The sequence below is a fragment of the Hermetia illucens genome, chromosome 1 (assembly GCF_905115235.1).
Source record: "Hermetia illucens chromosome 1, iHerIll2.2.curated.20191125, whole genome shotgun sequence".
Lineage (NCBI taxonomy): Eukaryota > Metazoa > Arthropoda > Insecta > Diptera > Stratiomyidae > Hermetia > Hermetia illucens.
In genome coordinates this window covers 175,253,359-175,277,780 of record NC_051849.1, presented here as the reverse complement: position 1 = coordinate 175,277,780, position 24,422 = coordinate 175,253,359, and the positions used below count along the sequence as shown (strand labels likewise).

General features: G+C 41.9%; 1 protein-coding gene across 2 annotated transcripts in view; it reads right to left on the bottom strand.

Annotated features, from left to right (window-relative positions):
* Positions 1 to 624: 624 nt before the first annotated feature.
* LOC119659515 (FERM, ARHGEF and pleckstrin domain-containing protein 2) overlaps positions 625 to 24,422 on the bottom strand; it is a 449,110-nt gene continuing 425,312 nt past the window's right edge. Inside the window, exons 1-7 of one of the 2 annotated variants that reach the window (XM_038067648.1) lie at positions 20,445 to 20,563; positions 11,813 to 11,941; positions 10,966 to 11,369; positions 10,624 to 10,829; positions 1,328 to 1,491; positions 1,111 to 1,252; positions 625 to 1,050 (exon numbers count right to left, since the gene is read on the bottom strand). In XM_038067648.1, the coding sequence (XP_037923576.1) occupies positions 999 to 1,050; positions 1,111 to 1,252; positions 1,328 to 1,491; positions 10,624 to 10,829; positions 10,966 to 11,369; positions 11,813 to 11,941; positions 20,445 to 20,451 (1,104 nt within the window). In that variant the 5' untranslated portion in view covers positions 20,452 to 20,563 and the 3' untranslated portion in view covers positions 625 to 998. Of the gene's footprint in view, positions 1,051 to 1,110; positions 1,253 to 1,327; positions 1,492 to 10,623; positions 10,830 to 10,965; positions 11,370 to 11,812; positions 11,942 to 20,444; positions 20,564 to 24,422 lie in introns of those variants that run through there. The other variant, XM_038067657.1, reaches the window with a different exon arrangement.

Genomic DNA, 24,422 nt, shown 5'->3' with positions numbered 1-24,422 from the left:
GCATTCAAAACACAAAATCATTTCACATCCAAAGGCAACAACTTTCTCTTTTGGGTCAAAGTAAATTATGCACTTCTAATTTTAAACATTATTTTTAAAGCTCTAGAAACATTTATATATGGGTTTACATTTATATCTTTTGTCGGTTTGTAACATCCATTAATAGTTTTGTCTTATTTGGTTTCATTGTGAATTTCAAGGTGAATGGCTTACATGGTTTCCACTTTTTTAAATATTCTTCCATAATAATGAATCCTTACAATTTTTTAACATCTAATTTCAATTAATATCTAAATGGTCTTCCCTATGGGTTTTTGAACTTATCTAAATCGATTTCTAATATTTAATTCATTTACCAATTTGTTTTTTGTTTTTCCAAGAAATTATTGATTTTTCCAAAACGCTGCTATCACTTTAGATATTTTGAATAAAAATTTCATTTCAATTTTTTCCCCTCTTTTCAATAACTTATGTCATGGTCTACCCTCTAAATATTTTAAATATTAATAAAATGTCAGTGCATAAGACTTTTTACGCAAAATATACACATCAAATTCGAGTTGAAGTGGTGTATCACCCCTTCTTCGACAACAGCAAATATTATATATCTTTTGTAGGTTTTAAGATTATTATTCATTACACAGTAATATCAACTTCACTCGACATTATATTAACAATTATTTTCACTACTTTTATCAGTCCCTTTCTTAAGGAGTAGTTTTTAAATATATATTTAAGGGAATTCTCGTTCTGTAAATAAATTTTTTCTCTGCCTGAAATTATGGAGATTTTTGAAGGCATTTTTCTGATAAGCGAATATCGATTTCAATGCGTTTTGAGTTAGTTTTAACGTAAATGAAAAATGTGGTTCAGTTTAGGAATAAAGTAAACTTAGTAGGTCTACAGTATTATATTCACACTTTTCTTTACAGATATTTTGAAATCATGGGGCCTCTATCAAGACAATCTTATGAATTTGGTTTTCTACCAACTTGGAATTAACCCGCTTTCATCCAGCGTTCTATCGAGTAATCAAGTGCAGCTATCCACCTGTAAAATCATAAAATTAATTCTTTGCTATTAAATGTACAAAATTACTTTGTTGCGAACCTCTTCTTGTCTAGTTCAGATTCTGTGCTGAAGTAGAAATGTCTTAATTTACCCTCACATGGCACCAGTTCGAAAACAAACTTCTTCCCAATTGTGCTGCTTGAATAAGGTTGAGCTCGGTATCCTTGCAGGCATGCCATTCCTAGAAAGAGTTATAGTTTAGGAGCTGATGTTCAACATAAAACTAAAAACTTCATAATTGTCAGTTATTACTCACCAAGCGCGTTCTTGCTTCCGGATTCTTGATAGAAATAAAGGCAAGCATCTTTCAAGACACAATATCGCTTTGACCAGCCTCGCCACCTGCTTCCAAGTTTCATAAGATAACCAAAACAGTCAGACTTTGGTATATTTGATGCCGGTAATCGCAGGTATCGAGTGCTAGAAATAAATAAAATAAATAATTTCGTAATAGCCATTTATTTTACATGTACAAAGAAAATGGACCTTATAATCAGTATAGCTAATAGTACATATTAGATGGATGAACAAAAGGGGTTGAAGGCTGCGGCGGCTGATGGCGGTCGTGACTCGCGCTCTCCCTGTCTGCACTAATGGCCAGAGCATCGAAAGCGTCACTCAATTTGTGTATCTAGCAAGCGAGGATGGCGTTCCCTCGACGTTTACCTACCTTGTAGTGGTGAGGGAGCTCAGTAAGGATGATCCTTCGGGATACCAGAGGTGACACCTAAAACTAACCGATAATCAAAACCCTAAGCCAAGGTATGTATACCATGCCGAGGGCTGAATGGTCACAGGGGTCAAGATGTGGTCGTGAACGGTGAACTCTAGTTGCCAGCGACCCCAGTTTCAACCAGCCTTGTCTCGCCAAAAAAGGCTCTGCCGAGATTAACTTATTTTCCCTTGGTAAAATAAAGACCATGGGAGCCAACTATGAAGAAACCAGCACTTTTATCATGACTTTTCAACCTTGAGCGAAGGGGCAACCCTGAGCTCTTCGATGGAGAACCCTAGTCTAGCTCAGATTTGCCACTTATTCAAGTGGAAATCAACCCTATTAGGACCCAGTCCTTAACGGACGGATTCGAAGCAGTCCATTTCTGTCAGCATTTCTGACCCGGGCTCCAACCGACGCCACTTGTTGAGACTAAAGTCTTACCACGAGTAAGCATCTGTCTTCGGGCAGCAAACAACCTTCGCGTAAAACAATGCCTCCGGCAAAAAGCGTTCGGCAAACCGCTTTCGAGCAAACCGCGTCTGCGAAAAAAACAACCCCCAAAGTTGAAGGCAAAGGATCGTCTGGGATATCTGCGGCTAAGGGCAAACTAAAGCGGCAGCGGTCTTCTGACGATCCCCACTCTTCAATTCGAATGACCGAAAAAAGGCTCGGCGAGCAACGGCTTAGTCTCCATTTGCAGCCAAGGCTACCGAAGCCAATGGATGGGTCTTGTTTGATGACACCAACACTCTCATTTACGATACAGAGCAGTGTGAACAGCTTAGGTGAAATCTTCTCCTAGCTGTAAAGACTGCATCCTTGCAAGGGATCAAACTACGCTTTGAGTCGGTAGGTATTACCGAAAAATGTTACGGATAAAGGAGTGGCTTAGACAGTACTGCTTCTCCGTCAACAATGTGTGGGAGGTTACGCGATTGACCCTCAAGAGGGTTTCCGAGCTACCATCGTTTAGAAAGTGCTTTCTCTTGCTTCCAGTAAAGGAGCGTAATGGTGCTGAGGTCCTGGAAGAACTTGGAGTGCGGAACAACCTCAACACCTCCAGCTAGATGCTACTAGGTAGCAAAGCAAGGGGAAGAGCCGATAGGCTGGGAACTTTCCTCACAATCGGTGTTCTTGAACCAGATATTAAGAAGGTTCGGCAACAAACCAACTGTCGGTTCCACTACTGGCTAGGGACCGTCGAACTACAAGTGTCGGCTTCTAAAACCATCGAGGGGGACGTGTAGACTACGCATCTTTATCTGAACTGTAGATAAGGTGCCATATCTCTCAAATAAGTTTGCAGCATTGTAAAGCGGCGACTCCACTTATCATTCGTCGGATCAATAGCTACAAGACATGTATATACCTCATACAAGAACCATGGGTTATTGGTGGGGAAATTAGGGGCTTTAACTTCCGATATGCTGACTTGCTGTATGCCAATGGAAGTGATATACCCAGCGCCTGCATGGTGGTTTCAAAAGACTTCCAAGCTATATTGGTTAACAACCTATGTAATGGCGACACTTCACCAATAAAATTGACCATAAAACTCCAACAGGGTGATGATCCTATGGTGCTCTGCTTTTATTTTCCTTATGACGCAAACGAAGCTCCCAGTGGAACATTCATCAGAGCTAACCAATATGCCAAAAGTAAAGGCATGGGAATGGGATGTGATGTTAACGATCACCATATAGGCTGGGAAAGTTCCAACATCAACGCGAATGAATCGAGACTACTGCGGAGCGAATTGCAGATCCTCAATTTGGATAATGAACCCACTTTCTTCAAATGGTCAGGCAAAAGGTCATTGACATCACGGTGACATCCCCTGACATTTCGGCTCTAGTCGGAGAAAGGAGAGTATCAAATGATATCATGCTCTCAGATTACAACCTTCACCCGAGAGGTCAAGATACAGAACAGAACCGAGCGCGCGGAGAAGGAACTGATACTTAGAAGATGCATCAAATCCATTGCTGGAACTGAGAAGACAACCCAAATGATCACACCCAGCATTAGAGAAACTTTCGAAGAGATCTGTCTACACAAGATGTCAAAGAAGGGTAAAACATCATAGTAGAACTCAGATTTGGCGAAATAGTGGAGAACGCCAAGGGTGCTCCTCAACCGAGCTCTAAAGTCTGATTCAGGCGTTTGTTGGATTCGGTACAAAGAGGCCCAAAAAGCTCTAAAGAAGAACATAAGGTTGGCCAAACGATCATCATGGAGACGCTTTTGCGAAAAGACCAACTCTCTTGAAGCAACCTCAAAACTAAAGCAAATCCTAGTCAACGAACGTAGCAAGCAGTTGGCTTATCTAGGAATAAGGAAACGGCAAACCATTTGTTTGAAGTGCACTTCCCAGACAGGATGCAAAATATAATCTCGGAGCCAACGGATGCATACATCCCTCAACCGAAAGATTGGACTCTAGCATGCAAAGTAGTTTCACTGGAACAAGTGAAACGGGCATTTAACCCGTTCCATAGGTGCAAGTCTGCAGGTCCGGATGGCATTATTCCTGTTCTAATAATAGAGGGAATGGACGCCCTTGACCAACGCATTCGGAATATATTCCGTGCTTGCCTAGCACATGATTACATTTCAACCAGCTGGCGTGACGTGAAGGTAATATTTATTCCCAAACCAGGGAACCCTCCTATACAGACGCAAAAAAGCTTCAGATTGATCATCCTAACTTCCTTACTGCTAAAAGGACTGGAAAGACTAATAGATTGATTCATAAGGGATACATATATCCATAAGTGGCCACTTCACTATAGGCGACATGTCTACCAGAAAGGGAAATACAATGTTCGATAAAGTATACACCTCAGGCGCATTTATGAACATCGGAGGCGCCTTCAATTATGACTCATTCGCGCCGATCTGTAACGCGTCAAGACAGCATGGAGTCCATACGCCATTAATGAGTTGTATCCTTCACATGCTAGAGCGGAGAAAGATCCACATATTGGTCGGACAGAAGTCTATTGAGGCAGAGTGTCTTAGGGGTTGCCGAGGGAGAGATTCTCTCTCCTTTGTTATGGCTCCCGGTAATAGACACTTTGCTATGGCTCCTGGAGGGTACAAATGTCTTCCCACAAGCATTTGCGGATAATTTATCTGGATTAATTATCGTGATTATTATAACCGCCTAAATGCAACACTGCATGTAATCTATACTTGGTGCCTCCGGAATGAACTCACTGTAAACGCTAGCAAGACTGAATTAGTTATGTTCACCTGGAAAGTCAGGTGGAGCAGCTACATGCTACCCACTTTAAAAGGGACGGAAATCCAGCTGCTACATACAGTTAAATATTTTAAAGGAAACCTCGACTCCAAGTTCACGTGGAAGCACCATATCCAGGAACAATACCAAAAATCCTTCAGATTGCTCTGGTGCTGTAGAAGTGCGATAGGTGAGACCTGGGGACTTTCACCAAAATGGACTCATTTGATGTATACATGCATAACAAAACCCATTTTTAACCGTTAGCCGAGACTGAACTTTGCTAACAGCGGGAAGCTGCTGACGTAGATTCAGAAGCTCGGTTGACTAAGTAGTACAAGAGCAATGAGTAGTACATCGACCATGGCACTCGAAGCTCCTCTAAATTTACCCCCTATCCATTTGGAGGTAAAATGGAAAGCAACTAATGACGCATATAGGCTTGATACTGTGGCGCGTGGATGGGTGGCCAGTCATACGGTCATTCGTCTATTTGGAAATTTCTTGGCAATCATCAGGTGGCTCTGATGCCCGCCAATCATATGATTTCCAGATTCGTCTTTGAAAAGATGCTTGCGGCAATGGAGGGGTCGCATCATTCGAATCAGTTCCGACAGTCACGCAGCATTATAACCACTAAACAGCAACGACATATCAAACCAGTGGGTGTGGAGTTGACATCAGGGGCTGCTGAAACTTGGCCGACTGAACGAAACATTCCTGATGTGGGTTCCATGGCATTCAAACACCGGTGGCAATGTGCAAGCTGGCATACTGGCTCGGCAAGGTTTTGACTCCACAATGGTGGGGCGGAACCAGCTTTTAAGTCAAGTCTACTCTGAAAGGGGAAATGGCAAGGACTCACACAGCCGAATGGAGAAATTTGACCTTTTGCCGGTAGACGAAAATCTTTGTGAAGGAACTCGAGGCCGCTAGAGAGTTGTCTCTTACGAAGTGAGACTTGAAAACCCTAGTAGAACTTTTAACGGGACACTGCCCCTTAATCTATCACGTAGAAAAAATCGGAGTGGTGGTCTAGGCCATATGCAGCCAATGCGAGGAAGAAGAAGAGACGGCCCTGCACTTCGTATACAGCTGCCCACCCTCCTCAGACCTCAGACGAAAATAACTTTGGAAGGTTTCCTTCAACGAAGACACTGAGCATTCTCTGTCTCTGGAGAATGTTTTCAGATTCACGAAAGTCTGCAAACGCCATCCATGAGAGGCCGATGAATAGGCGATCTCCGTGAATAGTACAATGGGCCCAGCAAATGTCTGAGTGCTTGGAGCTGCGACTCCCCTCTCTAAATTAAACTAATTATCTAAGCGACGGTGGCAACGAATTGGATATTGCCCGACGAATTAGCAGCGCTAGATCTGATTTTGCTGCTTTGTCTAAAATTTGGAAATACAATTATCTCAACACCAAGTTCAAGTTGAAACTGTTCTGCGATAATGTTCTTTCGGTGTTGCTATATAGGATTAGCACATGGAAAATAATCTTCGCTGTTACCCGTTTTCGTCAATACCAGTTTGCGTCAAATGGTCGGAGTGCGCTGGCTTGACACTATCTCAAACGTAGAACTTCGGCGGCACACAAACCTAGCACTCGTGCGCACTGTGATCGGAAGACGGAAGTGACAATGGATAGGAGGGGCGACACTTGCATTGCGGGCTACGCTATGCAGTAGAATCCACGCTCCCAAGATGATCGATGAGTGGGTCACCATTTCATGTAACTGCGAACGATGGCACGTATGTATAGTTGATGCTATCCACCCCAGGAAGGGGTGATGGCAACCATAACAGTACACATTAGTGTGCGGGTGGCACTATTCCCTGCACATCCTGTACGAATTGATGGCGGCAGCACGGAAGGCGTTGAAAACTGCGCACTTTTCTTTATAGAAGAGGTGAAAGGGGCTGTCTCCCTATGAAAAACAGGAACGGAGTCTTGGACTGAATTGACAATACAACGACGACACCGGCAAAGAAAATGCAATAACGATTTGCGTTGCAGGAGATGCATTGGACAGAGGCCGATTTCCTGGCGAAGAACCACTAGTTCATATATTATAGTGTGCTCGAAGTAGGTTCTTTAGTCAACCAAAAATAGAAACCAGCTATTATTGGCTTCAAGTTACTAAGCAGTCAGGAGAGGTCCCGGAGATGATGATGATGATGATGATCAACAAATGATCTTCACAACCACCTGAAGAACATTGTCACTTAAACGGCCACAAACATACTTGGCCCCAGTCAAAAAAAGCTCGGAACGGCTGGATCGACGATGAATGTCAGCTAGCAACGGAAGAATGCCAGATACCGAGTGATGTTGTATTCTCAAAGAACGTGAGCACGCGCGGAGACTTATCACGAACTCCGTCGAACAGAGAAGCGACTTCACAGACAAAAAAAGGAAGCCTGGGAGAACCAATACATTTGTGAATTCGAAAAGCGCAGGGAGCAACTAGTCAGCAGAATGAAACGCTATACACCTCGATGCTCATCCTGCAGAGACAAAGAGGGAAATCTGGTTTCCGATAGAATAGGAATATTGGAGCAATCGGTTGAGTATTTTGATTAGCTGTTCAACAACCAGACCGTCGACAAGTTGGAGGTCCCGCCAACTGAAGACGACGGACAAATACTACCACCATTAAGCATGGAGGAAATAGTCTGTGCAATTCGCTGGCTTAGAAACCATAAGTCGCAATGAACCGAAGGTATTACAGCCGAATTGGTTAAATGTGGAGGCGACCAACTACACCAAGCGGCTCATCAGTTGATATTCAAAGTGTGGGACAGCGCATAAATGCCTGACGACTGGCAAAGATAAAAAGGTAGATATCACGGTGCAGCAATTATAGAGGTGTCACATTGCTGAGTACCATCTATAAGATATTCTCCGCTCTCTTGCTAGACCGGATAGTCCCATATGCCCAGAGCATCATTGGCCCATACCAAAGAGGTTTCACTCTAGGGAAATCAGCACTAGATCAAATTTTCTCTTTGCGGCAAGCGATGGGAAAACTGCTGGAATATGGTATACTGACGATATCGGCGCAATGGGGAGAACGATCCGAGACGTACAAACTCTCTTAATCCAGATCGAGCAGGCAGTAATCGGGGAGAGAGCTTGAGCTTGCATATCAATGAAGGCAGGACGAAATAGATGGAGGCAACGTCAACCAAAAACCAAGCAACCAACAATATCAAATCGCACTGGTCAAATGAAAATAATAAAGGTAGGAAACGACAACTTTGATAACTTCTCCTAACTAGGGTCCAAAATCGCAACCGAAAACAGCTACGATGATGAAATCCGCGCACGGTTGTTGGCAGCCAACAGAGACTATTTCAGCTTACAAAAACTGTTCCGTTTGAAACATCTCACCGTAGGGTCAAAGTAATAAGAAAGAAACTGTGCAAGACTATGATCTTGCCAGTCCTCATGTATTCCTCGGAGATTTGGGTTCTTAACAAGAAAAATTGCGAGCTTCTGGCCGCGTTCTAGAGAAGAATCCTCCGGAGAATTTTTGGTCCCCTACATGAGGATGGACGATTTCGCAGTCTACATAACGACGAAATATATATCGCTCAGGCTCAATAGGTTACGGTGGCCGGGTCACTTAATCCGCATAGATGAGGATGATCCAGCCCGGAAAGTCTATACGGACAATGTCTATGGTAGAAAAAGAAGAGAGGCAGACCGTCTCTGAGATGGAGCGATGGTGTAAGCCAGAACGTCAGCCGGCTTTTAGGGATATCAATTGGTGGACCTGGGCAAACCGGGATGCCTGGCGTTCCTTATTAAGGGAGGCCTAGATTGGATTGATGATGAAGGGCGACCATTTGGTATCTTGCCAAAATGTAGCAAAACTTTTCTAAATTTGTTTAAGAGGAGTTGAAGATAAATACTAACAAAACCAAGACTCATTGATTCTTTTGATCATCTATCCTAGCTTTTCTATCTGCACCAGAGCAGACGACAGTATAGCGAAAGTGTCAAAAAATTTGTGAACGTACAATCAGGATTGACCACTGCAAGAATAGAAATTGCTCCATGGATTCCACTTTCTCATTACAGGAGGGACACTTATCATCTTCCATAATTCTTATTCTCAACATATGCCCAGCTAATAAATTGTGGCCTCATGATGAACTTTGCGGTACGCATTTTAGGTTCTGACCGGAAAAGTTTAGCTTATCTAGCAAGATTTAAGATCTGCCACCTGTCATTATGAAAAGCTTCTTCCCAGTTTATGAAAATAGCCTTGGCAAAGGCTACTGATACTCCAAATGTTTGTTCCGGTCCCAGTATGGGGGAGATTGAACCCTCTTTGGCTACACCATAGTAATCAGGTGTTCAGGGTAGTTCCATCGTATAGAATCCAGAAATTGAGTTCAAACTGTTTCTGCATTCCTGAAGGATTTTCCAGGTGATCAAAGAATTACTTAACGCCCTTAGTGCAGTCTAGTTATGGCTGCAGATTATGATACACTTGCCCTTCAACCAGCATCGGTTTGCCGCCCTTAGGATGGCATCCAACAGATTTCGGCTTAAAAAATCGTTCCATATTGTCCCAAAGGAAAAGTCCACTTCTCGTTTTTATTCGAGAGGTATACTCCGTGTAGAAGACCTCTGTTTATCCCACCATGCGTTCCTCTGGGGCTTCCCAGTTCTCTCTACGTTTCAGGGTAACTTCATATCTTCTACCAAACAGACGGATCCAAAAATCAGAAGGCAGTTCGAGAACTGGACTCAGCTTTGCCAGTAACTCTTCCGAGGCTCTGTGCCCCCCACGTCCGTTCTTTCTCCATAGATCTAAGCAAATTAGTATATGAGCTGCTCTCAGGCAGTACTTTGAATAAATATATCCTGGGGCTGCAAATTGTGTAATGCATTTAGACCTGCGCCGGATGTTATGTCCTGGCACCGGTAATACCCAGATACAGACTTCTTTGCAGTGCCGCTACGATTAAATTTTTTTTGTCTCACCTTAACCCACCACAATACGGATGGATTTTTCTCTTTTTTGTCGCCTTTTTTCTCCTACTACGTCGACATACGGACCAAATACCGTTCGCGGCTATGTTATACTGTGAAATTCGCTACCATTAAATTTCAGAATCTCTTGGGCTGTGGGAGCAGATAAAGGGTTTCTGAAATTCTGTAAAATGTTAACAAAAAAAAGAAGCCTTCTTTGTTTAAAATTTTTGTTTGTTTGTAATTCGAAAAGCAAATGGGAATGAGCTTTTGTGGGCGAAGTGGTACAGTAGCAGGGAGTCGGAAAATTTCGAGATTTATGGTATGGTTCGAGGTATGGTATGGTTGGAAACATTTAAAAAAAATATTAAATCAACAATTAACATTGACGGAACATAACGCTTCATGCGTATAATCATTATTGTTTAAAATAAATTAATTTTCGCTGGAAATAAGTAACAAAACAACAACCAACAAAACAGAAATAATTTATTGACACTTATAAAAAATATTCTTGGAATTTCTTACATTAAAAATAAAAAAATCTCAATGAAACAAGGAACAATTACAGACACTTGAAAGTACATTCACAACATTTACCTGGCCTCCAGCCATGGGTCACTCTGGGATGATGCGTGACTCATAACGGCGATCCATCGGTTTGCAGCCTCTTCTGTATCAGCAGCCAAAAACAGAGCGCTTCCATCTCCAGAATCGATCTTAAATGCATGCGGCTTCCCAGCGTCCTTTAAACAACGCTCCACAGTATGGTTGGTCAGAAGGACAGCACCAACTGGTTGTATATCCTGTTTTGAATATGGAGTATTTTTGTTATAGGAAATTCAATCTTGTAACATTTCATGCGTGATACATAGATTATGGCTGCCATTGTCGCTTGCATCAGAAGAATAAGGACTAGCTTCTAAACAAAAGGATACTTACACCATCAGATTTATAATAATAAAGGCAGTGATCCGGTCTCAAACAAAACCACCTTCGCACCCACTTTGGAGGCGAACCCTTCGTCTGTCCCGCTTGCCGCCACAAGTATCCTGTATACAAAGCGGGCGAGGTGGTGTCCTGTTCGCCGGCCAATATGCCGATAGTGCGGGCAACTTCAATTTCTAATGTATCACAACCATCGTGAGCAATTTTCACAACTTCTGAATGATTCTTGTCGATAACTGGAATTCCGTTGACGGACAGCAGGATATCTCCTACTTCCAGTCCACAGCATTCTGCCGGGGTATCTGGTTCAATAGCGGACACAACCACTGGTTTAGAGCCATGAATGCGAAAGCCGAATTCTCCTGTTTTACTGCTGACGGTGATAGTTTTGTCAGTCGCTGGAAATAGGGAACAGATTGTTTGTAACGATTAGCGATTGCCAATAATATTTTGTGAATAAAATCCGAGCAAGGTTATTCACATGGACGTTATGCGAGAGTTTGAAGTGAGGGTGAAGCGCAATAGGGTTGCAATGGTGTTTGAAATATGTTTGATTGATTTAGAGTTAATTAAAGTCAGTTTTGAGTAAAGGATACTGACATGTTAAGGGTTATCTGAAGTTTACATTGCAAATAGTTTTGAAAAGGGAGTTTCAAATCAAATACGTCGACCAAAGTTAATGAGGGTTATTCTTAGTAATTTGACATGTCCGCGGTAATACTATATAGTCATAGGGATTAGATATTGCCGAAAATATGCTATTGCTTTGCGGGAAAAGCCTCAACAATTTCAGTTTAAATAAAAAACAAATGAACAAACAAAATGTACAAAAAATAAATACCACTGTCTAGTTCTCCAGAAACGGCTTTAATTGCTTGACTTTCTTTAGCCCAGACAACAATCATTAATCGGAGCAAATCTTCCAGCTTCCGCTTTAGGGTTTCTGGACCGGAATTTGTCATCACAAGCTCTAAACAGAATTTGAAAATAAGAAAAAATTAATGAAAATAAAACACTTAAAATGAAAATTCACATTTGAACTCAGAAATAATTATTTATGCTCCTAAAGATAGGCAATATTTTGGGTTTGTGCCTGAGATTTTTCACCACAGAAATACTACAAAAATACTTGAAATATACTTTTACTTCTGACAGTATGACCACTAAATGATGGCCGAAAATTTAGAGTTTCGTATGTAAGTTGATAGCATAGCCATGACGTTTACAGGTAAGCAATAGTGTGGGCTGACGGGACACTTCACTGGAGCTTTGCCCTCATGATGACCATTGGTAATTCGGATGGTCATTCCAACCATTCGCATTTATTACCACTGGCGCCCAACGTGGGCCGATATATTCGTTAGATTCACGGCCAATCGTCCATTAGGATTCATTGAGAATGGTCAATTCCGGCTTCCAATTTTGTATTTCCTTTGCCGGATAAAGTCTTTCAACCTCGTTCCCAGCTGGACTCAACGGTTGCATGACTCTAGCTTCTAAGTTTTGGATCCTTATGACGCAAGTATTCGTATGTCTCATTTCAGTCTCACTTTCAAGAGCACAGTTTTTGGAATGCAAAATGGGAAAAACTTGCCAGTTTGGTGTACGCGTTCTAGATGCCCACTCTGTCCCAGAAGTTGATGAGAAGCATAGCCTTTGCTTCTAAGAAATGCCAATCCCTACTTTTCTGCGAAAATTCAACCTTTTCGGTCAATTATTTAGAAAACTTCCGTATTGTTCCTTCTTCGTCGGAAGAAGAAAGAAATGCGTTTGAGCTAGTGAAGGAAACACGGATACACTGGACCGATGCTGTGCTCATTTAAGGTTTTGTGCAATCCGTCTATCTGTCTGTCACAAACACTTTTCTCAGAAACGGTCATGACGATTAACACGAAATTTTGTGGGAAGATTGGAATTGCGAACGCCCACGTATGCAGTGACTAATACCTTTCTGGGTTAAGCTCAAGTGAGGGGGGCCCTAAATGCAAAAGGGAGGTGTGATATTTTTGTTCATCAAATACTGGCATACGGGATATCAAATGAAAAGCCCCGATAAATACTTTCTGAAGCTGGTCTTAGTTTTAACATCGGTTGTAAATGGGGGAAGGGAGGAGTTAGGAAATGATCACTCATTAGTGGGGCCATTCTAAGAAACCACCCAATCCAAAATCTGAGACAAATATAAAGGTAAGGTCCATATGGGTATTTGCTCAAATAAAATTAATAATAGTATACAACTATATTTTTGTGAAAGTGAGTGGAGCCTCTTCCTTAAGCTCAGCCTAGAATCACAAAATTTCCTAATAATATAGACCGTTATATAAAGCATGATATCACCATTTTGGTGGAAATATAACTAGTACTGACAAATCCAATTCCGATTTCAGACGCCGAAGATTGGGCACCTTTTTGTTGGATTTGGCTATTGTATACTCTGCGAAGGGAAAAAAACTCGTCTGATGTTTCCTTCTTCCCCAAATGTACTTTTCATGTAAAAAATGTGAAAATCTCTGTGCATAAATTGCTAAAAACTTTTTGTCACTAGATCCAGAAAATTGCGAGATTGCGAGTCTTATCAAAACAAAAGAATCATCGACGAAAATGCGATCTTCCATTCCCTGTTTTTTGACTTCACCGCGCGGTTGAAGACTTTTTTTCATTTCTAAGCAGGCTTCGACAATTTCAGATAACGGTACGCTCGCAACGTGCAATATATAAGAGGACTCTAATGTCCAAAAAATACTCCTTTCTCTGTGCCGAGAACTGCCAAGAGGCGGTCCTGGTTGGCCTATTCTCACAACATTGAAAGCACTAAGGATCAGAAAGATTCCGTCCAAGGAACATTTCTTAAAAAGTCGGAGGGCTCCTCGACGGAATCTGCTGGCGCAACATTAAAACTGCTGGCTTAGACACACTTCTCCGCCAGCGCAGAGAATTGTGAGTCAAAGCCTTGCTTGGAGGGCATACAGCTACCCCAGCTATGCAAGCCTATCAAATCAGTAATTACCGAGGATAAGATCGTTTGGACTATAAACAGATCCTCCCCATAAAAATTGCCGAGTCCAGATGGCAGTTATGCTACAGAAGCAGCAGAAAAGGGTTGTGCTGTGGCTTGCCAAGATTTACTCGAGCTGTATCTCTTTGATATCCGTACCACAGACTTGGAGACGCGTACGTGTGGTTTTCATACCGAAAGCGGGCAGGCGAGGCATTGAGTCCGTCAAAGACTTTCGACCAATCAATACGGTTAAGCGGTCACTGCAGTACAGGTAGTATACTCTAGCTTCCTTCCTGGAGAGAGCATTCAACAAAGTTAGTACCAACGCCATCAAAGGAACCTTGACCAATATTGGATTGGAGGGATATCTTATCCACTGAATTATATCCATGCTAAGGACCAGGATAATACAGTCGGATCAGGGAGGCAACCACTTGACCAGAGTTATGAACAGAGGCACGCCCCATCTGTTCGGTGCTCTGGTTCATAGTGGTGGACGAAATTTTGTGAATATTGAACAGGCGTGGGGGTAAGATGCTGGCGTATACCGACGAATTGGTGATATTAGTATCAGGGATATTTTCCTCCATTATGAGTGACATCATGGACGAAGCGTGCGGAAAAGTGTGCATGTGGGTGGCAAGAACGGAACTGTTCTGTTCACCACCAAGGCAAGTGTACCTTAATTTCATCTATCGCAGCTGAATGAACAAAAATTGTTTTTTTTACTCCAATGTAAAGTATCTGGGTGTCATCCTGAATCCGAAGCTAAATTGGTGATTGAACTGCGGGTTAAAAAGGCCTATATAGCCTTCTGTGCTTGGAAGAGAACCTTTGCAAAGAAATGGGGTCTCCGGTCGAGGATGGTTCACTGGACATACATAGCTGTGGTGCGTCCCATCCTAACGTTTGAGCAAAAAGTACAAGAGAACGAAGCTTAATAGAATTCAAGGAAGGGGGAATCTCTCGAATATTAGCCGGCAGATTCTTTCAATGTATTTCTGCACCTTTTCCACCGAGATCTACAAATTAAATACGTTGTAGCGGGCAGTACCGTCAGACTACATGAGTCCGGATGCTGAATAGCGAAGCCCTACTGCCATTGCAACAGTCTAGATGAAGTACTTCGGAGAAATCTGGGCATTCCCCACTGACTGTGCCACAAGTAAGCTGAACTTCACGAGAAACTTTGCGTTGGCCTTTCCAACCAGGGCAGAGTGGCAGACCTGCGGCGTGTTGCAAGGCTATGACACAGTATTCTTCACTGACGGATCAACGGTGGCCTGTAGAGTCTGGGAGAGGACCGTACGGTTTCTCCAGTGTATTCCAAGCGGAAGTGCTGGTGAGACTGCAAGCTTGTTAATTGCTGGGGCGGGATCTGAGCCCCAAGTATAAGACAGCGATTCTGACCGACCGTGAAGCGGCCATTAAGGCCTTGTATTCAACGGCGGCATCTTTCAGGTTGCTGGGGCAGTGCAGAACCAGTCTGGGTGGCACGCTTAAGGTCACCCTTCTCTGAGTTGCCGGTCATAAGGGCATGAATAAGCGGGCTGGCGGGCTGACGGACTAGCCAGGCAGGACTCCGCTCTTGGTAATCCTTCGGCGGGTATAGTCTGTGTCCCGCTGGAGACTGCCAATAGTGGAATCTACCCGCGGATCTGAGATGGCGAAGGCTCTGTGCCAAGTCAAGCCGCTTATAACAAAATCCGATAGCGAGAGCTCTTGTACCAGACGCGTCCAAATGCAAACCCTACAATTCACATTCGCGAAGCTGCGGAGAAAAGGGAAAACCTTCGGGCACTTCCTTTGCAAATGCCCAGTTCTAGATAGAGTCAGGCTACGGACAATAGATAAATCATTCTTTGGGAACCTCAGAGAGATTTCTAGCTGCAGAGTGGGAGAGCTGCTTTCCTCCGTGAATGCTACTGGCTGGCTCTGAAGATCTGAGCCAACTGGACGCTACCTTCTTGCTCTCATAACAGCAGTCATGGTCTTAGGAGTTTGTGGCATCAAAGTAGCGCACCACAGCGCTAATTGGGCTCCCCGGAGCGGCTGCTGATACCTACCTACCTACCTGTGCCGGATGAGCGCAGAGGCATACTTTCCTTTTTTTTAGATTGCCATTGACCCCAGTTTAGCCGAATGCTTTTTTTGGCCATCCCTACATTTTTAACCTCATACTGAACTATTCTACAAAAGTAGCGACTTCCACGTTCCTACATTTCGAACAGATTACGAACCCACTAACTCTCAATATTATATAAACGTCACCCAGAAGATCATAGTGGGAATACTCATTGGCCATTATAGGCTACATTACCACCTAAGGAAAGTAGAATAATCTGCGGAAATTATCTGCAGATTCTGGGAGGAGAGTGATAAAACCTGCACATGTATTCTGAGACAATGTCTAGCAGTCGTTCAAAGTAGGTTAAAGCACTTGGGAAAATTATACCAAATGATAAGCTGAAAAGTGTAACCTAATTAAAGTTCCAAAATTTGGGAATGCTCGGCGAACACAACACCTAAAATTGTGTGCGCATAGCATCAATTAAATTCCAAATTTTGTACGTGTGCGAGACAATGACTTTTAAATGTTGTAAAGGGATCCACGTATGAAAGGAGTAACCAAAAATATAGATTGAATCTTTCAGCTCAGAGGGTTTGGCAGATTAATCTTAATAATTCTACACTGATCCTTTACATGTATTCTGGAACCAAAGTAAATAGATCAGTCTTTACCGAAGAAAAAATGTGGAACTGCCTAGTCTCTCCTAAATGGCCCAGTCAGTAATTACAAATATCAGCGGTGATCACTTAAAGTCAAAAATATTCGGGGATCCTTGCGTTCGCACAATCAGGAAAAAAAGCGAGGCGTTATGCCAAGAAATTCGAAGAGATTACTTGGATTTCATATCAAACCACAAAATTACTTTTGCCCAGAATGTAGATATGCTTACAAGGGGAAAAGCTAGGTGTCCTGATTGAAGCCTCTAAGAGATGAGAAAACTTCATCGCGTGCATCTTTCCTGATGATAACACGAAAGTTCACGGCTGAAGAGCTACCGTCAGGCCTTGAAAGTGACACCAGAACATAGGGGAAATATAGGCAGCGAATAATGTTGTTTCAAATAAAATTTTCTTCGAAGATGCGGCTCTTCTTCCATTTTCATTCACTCCAAATTGCCATTATTGGAGCTTCAAAAGTTTGCAAGTAATTGGAAACAAATTGAGAAACCGGAAGCTTGACGCTTCAGGTATAAAAGGTTTTGTTTTTCCCTATGTGAGCAGCATAACGCAGTTCTCCATTGGCTAATACCATTGGCTCCGGATATTTAAATCGCTCAGTTCTATTAGCGGCAGTGACCTGCCCAGAACCGAGTGATTTAAATATTTCGGGTCAATGCTAGCAGCCAATGGAAAACTGCGTAATGAAATTGCTTCACACATTAACGCAACCTGGATGAAGTGGCGTTCCACGTTATCCCGGGTTCGAATACCTCAGGCTGTGCGGTTGCCTTATCCTACACAAAGGAGTGTAGGAGAAATATAAAGACAATCCGGATAGTCCTTTCGGATATCCCTACATTTCCATTAAAAACTCTTTTACAAAATTAGTAAGGTATTTTTCGAGCAAAATCTAGTCGCCAAAGTTTTCTTGTCATACCGATTTCAGATGCGTCGGGGCCAATACATACTTATAAAGTACTTATTAAATCACTGTTTTAAATGAAAGTGTAGAAGAAGACCCAAGTTTATTCCACAGCGAGCACAGCAAAACAGCTTGTCTCTGTAATAAACAATCCTTTCGATTGTATTATTTTCCATTTTAGATTATGTTCAACTCAAACAATATAAATCCTCCAATTATGAAAAATATTCGCCGAACGGGTAATGGCAAAATAAAGAGAAAGAATACACTCAAATTATTGCCGGCTTGTCGTAAAGGGCGAATCAAATGTGTGGACTAGCACCCTGCAAATTGCAAAACTCTATTATCATATTATCAAAATCTTAACAGCGGCTCGATCTTAATCTTAACCAATCACAAAGCGTTTTCAGTAGCCAAAGGACGTAACCACGTCAATTGGCCTTAGCCACGTCAATTGGCCTTAGCCAATTGACGTGGTTACGTCCTTTGGCTACTGAAAACGCTTTGTGATTGGTTCCTGGAGTGTGCGACAACAGTATCGAGAGCCGGTAGAATGCGTTTTCCTTTAACTTGGTATAAGGTGGACAGTCTGACTCTAAGCAAGCGAGGTGGAGAGTTGTAATGACTTATGCTGACCATCGGAATACACCGAAGTCAGCCAAGAGAGCAGAACTAATCCAGAAGCCTAAAATGTAAAAAGGTGGCGAAAGATGAGAAATAATCTATTCAGTTCCATTCGCAAATAATATAGTTCCACCGAAGCGTCCCATCGACTCTCGCCTGTACACCTTTGTTCTAGCTTAGAAATGTGGGAGGAGGGCTCCTTTTGGACACTTTAGTCTCTCTTATGAAATTAACAAAATTTCACGTGCTCTTAACCAATGTGTCGGAGCGCACCGAAACCTGAAATATAAAGTGAGATACCGCGGCGAAGTTGAGACACTACAATCGACAAATAAAAATAGACACCAGTTTGTAGGGACATGAGCTGCGAGTGCCGCGATCGAGAAGGAAAATCTACGGCGAATAACGTCCTCAATCGATGTTTTTTATGTCTCAGATCTCAAGGAGGTGCGGGCATTCGAGTTCTCACCCTTCTTTGAGAACCTCAGGCTACAAAAATTCAGCTTCAGTCTGAATGGTTGTACGCCACCCCAACGTCTCCAGAAGCAAGTGGGGCGCAATGCGCTTATTTTTACGGCAAAGGGTATGTGAGTACCTTGCATGCGACTATTTGTAAGGTAGATTGTGGATTGACACTGCTTAACTTAAAGGATCGATCTTTTAATCCTCTGAGTAGGGTGAAGTCAGACCAAGGGTGAATCGATGAACGGAAATCAAAGCCAACGCACGCTAAACATGCATTTGTCGAGCATATGGCTGTGTGCTGGGGAGCTCTTTGCTGAGGCGGAGAGAGTTATGTGTGTTATTGAAGCGTGGTCGTCACCCGGGCGTCCAAAAATCTGTTGTTCTAATAATATTGTCAACGCAGGTATTGTACCTAAACCCCTTACCACACAGTTTGGTTCAAAACAAGCAGAAATACACCATTTTCTAAACGTGCTGAATGTTGCGGGGAGTCATCGACTGATTTTCCTACTTAGCTACCACTGGCCACCAGCATGTATATTTTTAAGTAATTGACACCGTCCAGTGTTGGCACTAGCAACGATGCATCTATGCACCCGTAGATTATATGAAACTTACGTTCTAGCAAGTTGCCCAGTCGGTGATGATGAGACAGCTGAACTCCTTGGCAGTAGGGCCCCACCACTAAGTGAAAAGACTGAAGATAAAAGTGCACAAAATTCAAGTCCTCTCATCTGCATCAATAAACATAACATTGAAGGCATCTTTCTATATGCATATCTGGGTAATGGCTTCCGGCCAACGGTGGTACCAAACTTGAAGTTTCTCGACGCATTAGTAGTGTCAACTCAACTTTATTTCATTGAAAATATAGAAATGCATGTATCTCCATATCAACATCAAGATGAGGTTGTTCCATGTCAACGTTCTTCCTTTGCTGTTTGATGAAGCAATACATGGAAAGTGACTGAAAATATAACCCGAGAACTTCGATCCTTTGACAGCAACTGTCCCAGGTGTATCATCGGAGTACCCTGGCTCGACAAAATCTTAAATAAAGAAATATGTCTGCGTATGGGGCAAATGGCGTATTGGCCAAAAGGTAGAAATATGTGGTACAAACTTTTGGGAAAGTTTATTGTAAGGAAGAACTAGGGAGAAGTCACACAGGGATTTAGAGTATGCTTGAAAATCATAAAAGTTTGTCAGGTTTGTTTTAAACAGAAGTTTTGTTGCGTAAGTTCATTTTAGGGCGCTAAACAAGGTAAACGGTGATTTCTTTCAGCGATGATTTTTCAGTCTCTCCAGCATCTCCTAATCTAACAAGCTAGTTTGAAGGATTATCGTCATCCGATGTAACTTATTGATGGTCGTAATATTGTCAATGATCCCCATTTCAAAAGAGTTCCAAGGCTGAAAACTTAATGTTGGACATGGAAAATGTTAACTTTCTGAATAGTAGTATTCTTAATAGTGGTATTTTTGTAAATATACCGACTTCGAATATGATCCTTTTTAAGTTACCAATTGACAACAGCTACAAAATTATTGTCATATCAACGCGACACTGCATTGTTGTAACTGTTTGAGTTTGTAAACTTAGTAAACGTGTTGGTCATGAAGTATTTGTATGTTGACCATATTTACCCTTAATGAACTTTTGATCTGATCTTTTATTACAATCTTTGTTTGCGACGTTATTTTCACCCAAACCAAGAAAAATTTGTATCTTACCGATCATCTTTTAGTGGTAAGTTTATAGTTCATTCAAAATATATGTTATTCAGCGTCGATATTTGAATTTAGCTGCAATTTTTGATATAATTCAAAAATTTAATTTAACACTACGGTATCACTTTATACACTGTTCAACACTTGTTGAAATATTTGAGCTAAAATTTTCAATTGGAACTCGAATGGCCGAGGAAACGGTGATAGTAGACAACCGACTAAATTTAAAATCAAGCGTGTTTCAAGTTTAGAACCACCAATTGAACTGATTCTTTGGCACGCATTGAAGCATCGTGGAAATGGCTTCGATTTTCTTTCGAACGAAAAAAAAAATCAGACGAGAAAATGTATTCTTTCAGAAAGACAAGTTCTGGGTTCGTTGTTCGGTCTATGTCAGAAGGCTACAAATTGTCTTTGTACGTTGCGCCGTATTTATCGGCAAATTCTTAATGATTGCATAATTTTCCCGTGGAAGTATTGAGATTTCCCTTGATTTTTTTTGAAAATATTTTGTTTTTTTTCCGCACGAGTTGTTGTAAATTGGGAATTGACATGTCACGTTCATATTGATGTTGGAGCCATAGCTGACTTTTAAGTAATTCGAGAATTATTGTTTGAGTATTGGCTGTCATTCAAGTTGTTTAGACAAGTCTGAATAATGTTGCCGCTGAAATTGATGGAAATGAAACCATGTTGACATGTGAGGGTGATATATGTAAATGATATGTGCATGTACCTCCAGGCAACCTCAATGGATATTAAGAATTTGGATGGTTTACAAGAATAAGACAAAGAATGATTTATTTCTGCATAATTCTTCACTTAGAGTGTCATGATAACAACAGTGGCAATTAATGATAATCAAACTACAAATTATTGCACGTCATCGCTAAAACATTCCTTCATTACGTCAAAAGAAATATTCCCACATTACGTCAAAGGAAATATATTCAAATTATGTATATATAAATTAGATTGTAAGTAGACTATCAGTCCTCGCGTGGTGTCCAAATGTGACAGAAAAATTTATCACGACATTTAGTGTGAGGAATCTTTACTTTTAGGTGATGCGGAAATAAAAAAAGAATTTTGAATGAATTTTATATGTTAATAGAGCGAATATCAAACTTTTCCGGGGCAAGGTGGAGGAATGTTGAGCATGTTGCTTGGAATATCTGATGATCTATTTTAAGAAAATCCAACAAGTGATCATGAGTGTGAGACCACAAGCAAGCGTATGTATCCCAGAAAACGTCTCAGCCTTAGAGCTAGTAGGGCTTATTCTAATTTTGTACAATAGTTTAGGAACTTACATCTGGTATTTCTGACAACATTAACAAATTACTCAAGGTGAATTCGTGTAATTAATAAGCTCTTTCCAGAAAGACTAATAAAATATGCCTACCGCCAAAACTATGTACTTCTTAGCTATAAGATATGGGAAAATTTAATAGTTTTTGGGAAGTATCTACCATATGTTAAGTAGCGGTGAAATTTTGTTTATAACAACAGACAGTTTTTGGCCGTAAATAAGTGAAAACGTGTTCCAGATTTCCAATGGTCAGTTTTAGACACTAGACCATAAATTAGGGATTTAAAAGGCAGACTTAGAATATTATCCAGAGAATGCCATTGTAGACAACTACTCTCCCGTCACGCCATTGGAAGTTGTCTCGAAATCGATGAAGAGCGGTTGAAATGGTGACCCAAACTCCGCCCACTGTCCTACAATGATTCAAAGGATGTTAATGTGATCAGTACAGGAAGATCTAGAGCAAAACGCAGCCTACTCTCTGCCAGACAAGTTTTCAAGGCATTGCTTGTTGTGTTTCAGGATGATTCCAGCCAATATCTTTCCTATTTCCTCGGACACCTCGACTGCGTTAATAACATCTCTCTGCTGTTTCGCCAGTTGATGGACGTTGGTCAAATGGCTCTGGAGTTGTAAAGAGTGGTTGGAGAGTTGAACTGAAGATAAATACCAATAAAACCAAGGTTTTCAGTTTCGTACTACAGGCCCCTGTAGTACGGAAGTGTTCTCTAGAGAGACCGTTAACGCCGGCGGCTTTACCTTATTTGAGTGCGTTGATGATAGTGATAACAACAAAGCTCTATGCTTATGTTCGTCGCTCAGCCTCCTCGTGACCGCAATCAGCCGACAACTTGGCTCTCACTAGTGAAAATGGGACTTTCAATGATGGCACAGCGCTTATCAATATTTTCAGGTGGATTGCTTAATTTTTGTCTGGCCCGCAGAGCCAGTTTTTTCATTGGTGGAGTCCGAACATCTGGTCTGCTACGAGGAAATGCAGTAGCGGCGTACAAATAAAGATAAGCGACCATAAGACGATGGTCCCCTTTCCCTCTTCTATCATGCACAATTAGAGGACAACTTTTAAATATAATGTTGATGGCAATATGACCGATCTGATTAGATGTTCGTTCGTCGTTACCTTGTGGCTTGCCCGTGCTTAAATAGGCTAACGTCCATGACGAAGTGGTGAACACTTTAGAAATCTACAAATTGTTCATTATTGTTGTTACGGCCAAGACAATGCTCTCCCCTCACAGGCCCGCATGAGTAAGGTGTTTTCGGTGCCCACCTTGGCATTCAGATCACAATGTTATCTTTAGGACACCCCTCTGCATTGCATGCAATTAAAGAAAGCATATTTCTCCACTGTGTCCGGATAGCTCAGTGGTTAGAGCACTAGGCTGTCATACTGAAGGTCGCGGTGCTCTAACATACTTCAAGACCCTGATCCAATATGGATTGTTGCGCCAACGATTATTATATTTCTCCACTATATCGAAAATCACTGTGCAATTTTGATGCTACTTAACCTAAACTGAAATCTTGCGCCTTAAAAGGGCTAGGAAAAAGGTTAGAGCTACTAGTATAATTGTTGTCCCGGCTTACAGGTTAGTGCCACTGGACCAGCGAAATTATCAAAGCGTCCTTAAAGAATAAGAAAACTGAAAAGACACTCATATTTGAAAGGCCTGTAGAAGATAATGGAGCGATCTTCCATCTTGCTCTGAGGACTCAGTCCTTAATAACTCGCGGCCCGTAAATAGATGCCACCGAAGTTATGGGCTAGTTTACTAAGGAGAAACTACAAAAAGTGAACCACACGCTCCAAAGTAACTCGTAATCGGGATTGTAACCTTCGTTCCTTCTGAAGAGCTCAATGAGCCAATTAAGATAGAATGTTTGCTTCACCAGCAAAGTACGTTTGAAAAATCAAGCCGGTCGAACAGGTGCAGCGCTATATCTGCCAAAACTCTGATCACATCATGTTCGATTGTGCACAGGTGGGTTAATTGCACAAAAGATTAGCGCATCTGCGGCCAAATTACCGCGCATGCCTGGCATACATGGAAATGATTGTTAGCAGAACAAGAAAAGTAAAGAGATGACGACGGTTAAGCACGGATATCATAAACTTGGTTCAATCGAATGTATCCTACCACCTAGAACCATGGCAGATATAATGTGAACTTCATCGGATATATGTAGTATTGTCAGGATGGACGCCAACTATAGAGCCTTGTTAATAGTCAGAAAATATTACGAATTTGCGGAATTTCGTTCTTACTAATAGCTGGGACCGCATCTGCAGTGACGCCTGCAGTACTTAAATGCTTGAATAATCTTCTGAACCTCAGCTGAACACGCCTCTGTCCAGAAAAGAACCATCTTTTACTTCTATTATAGATTAAACAATCAAAAACGGTCAATTAAGCTATGTTCTTCGTTATCAACACGTCCACTGAACTATAATAGTTGACATGACACCTTTTTTGAAAAGAAAGTTGACTGACGGTTTCGTCCAAGGCAGAGGCAATTTATCATCATGTCGTGTTTGCGATTGTATATAAATGGAGCGATTACCACCTTTCGCTACTTTCGGTCGAGATGCTGCCAGCGCAGAGGTGAGGCAGCGTCTTATGAGTGCCTCTGCCCTGGCCGAAACCGTC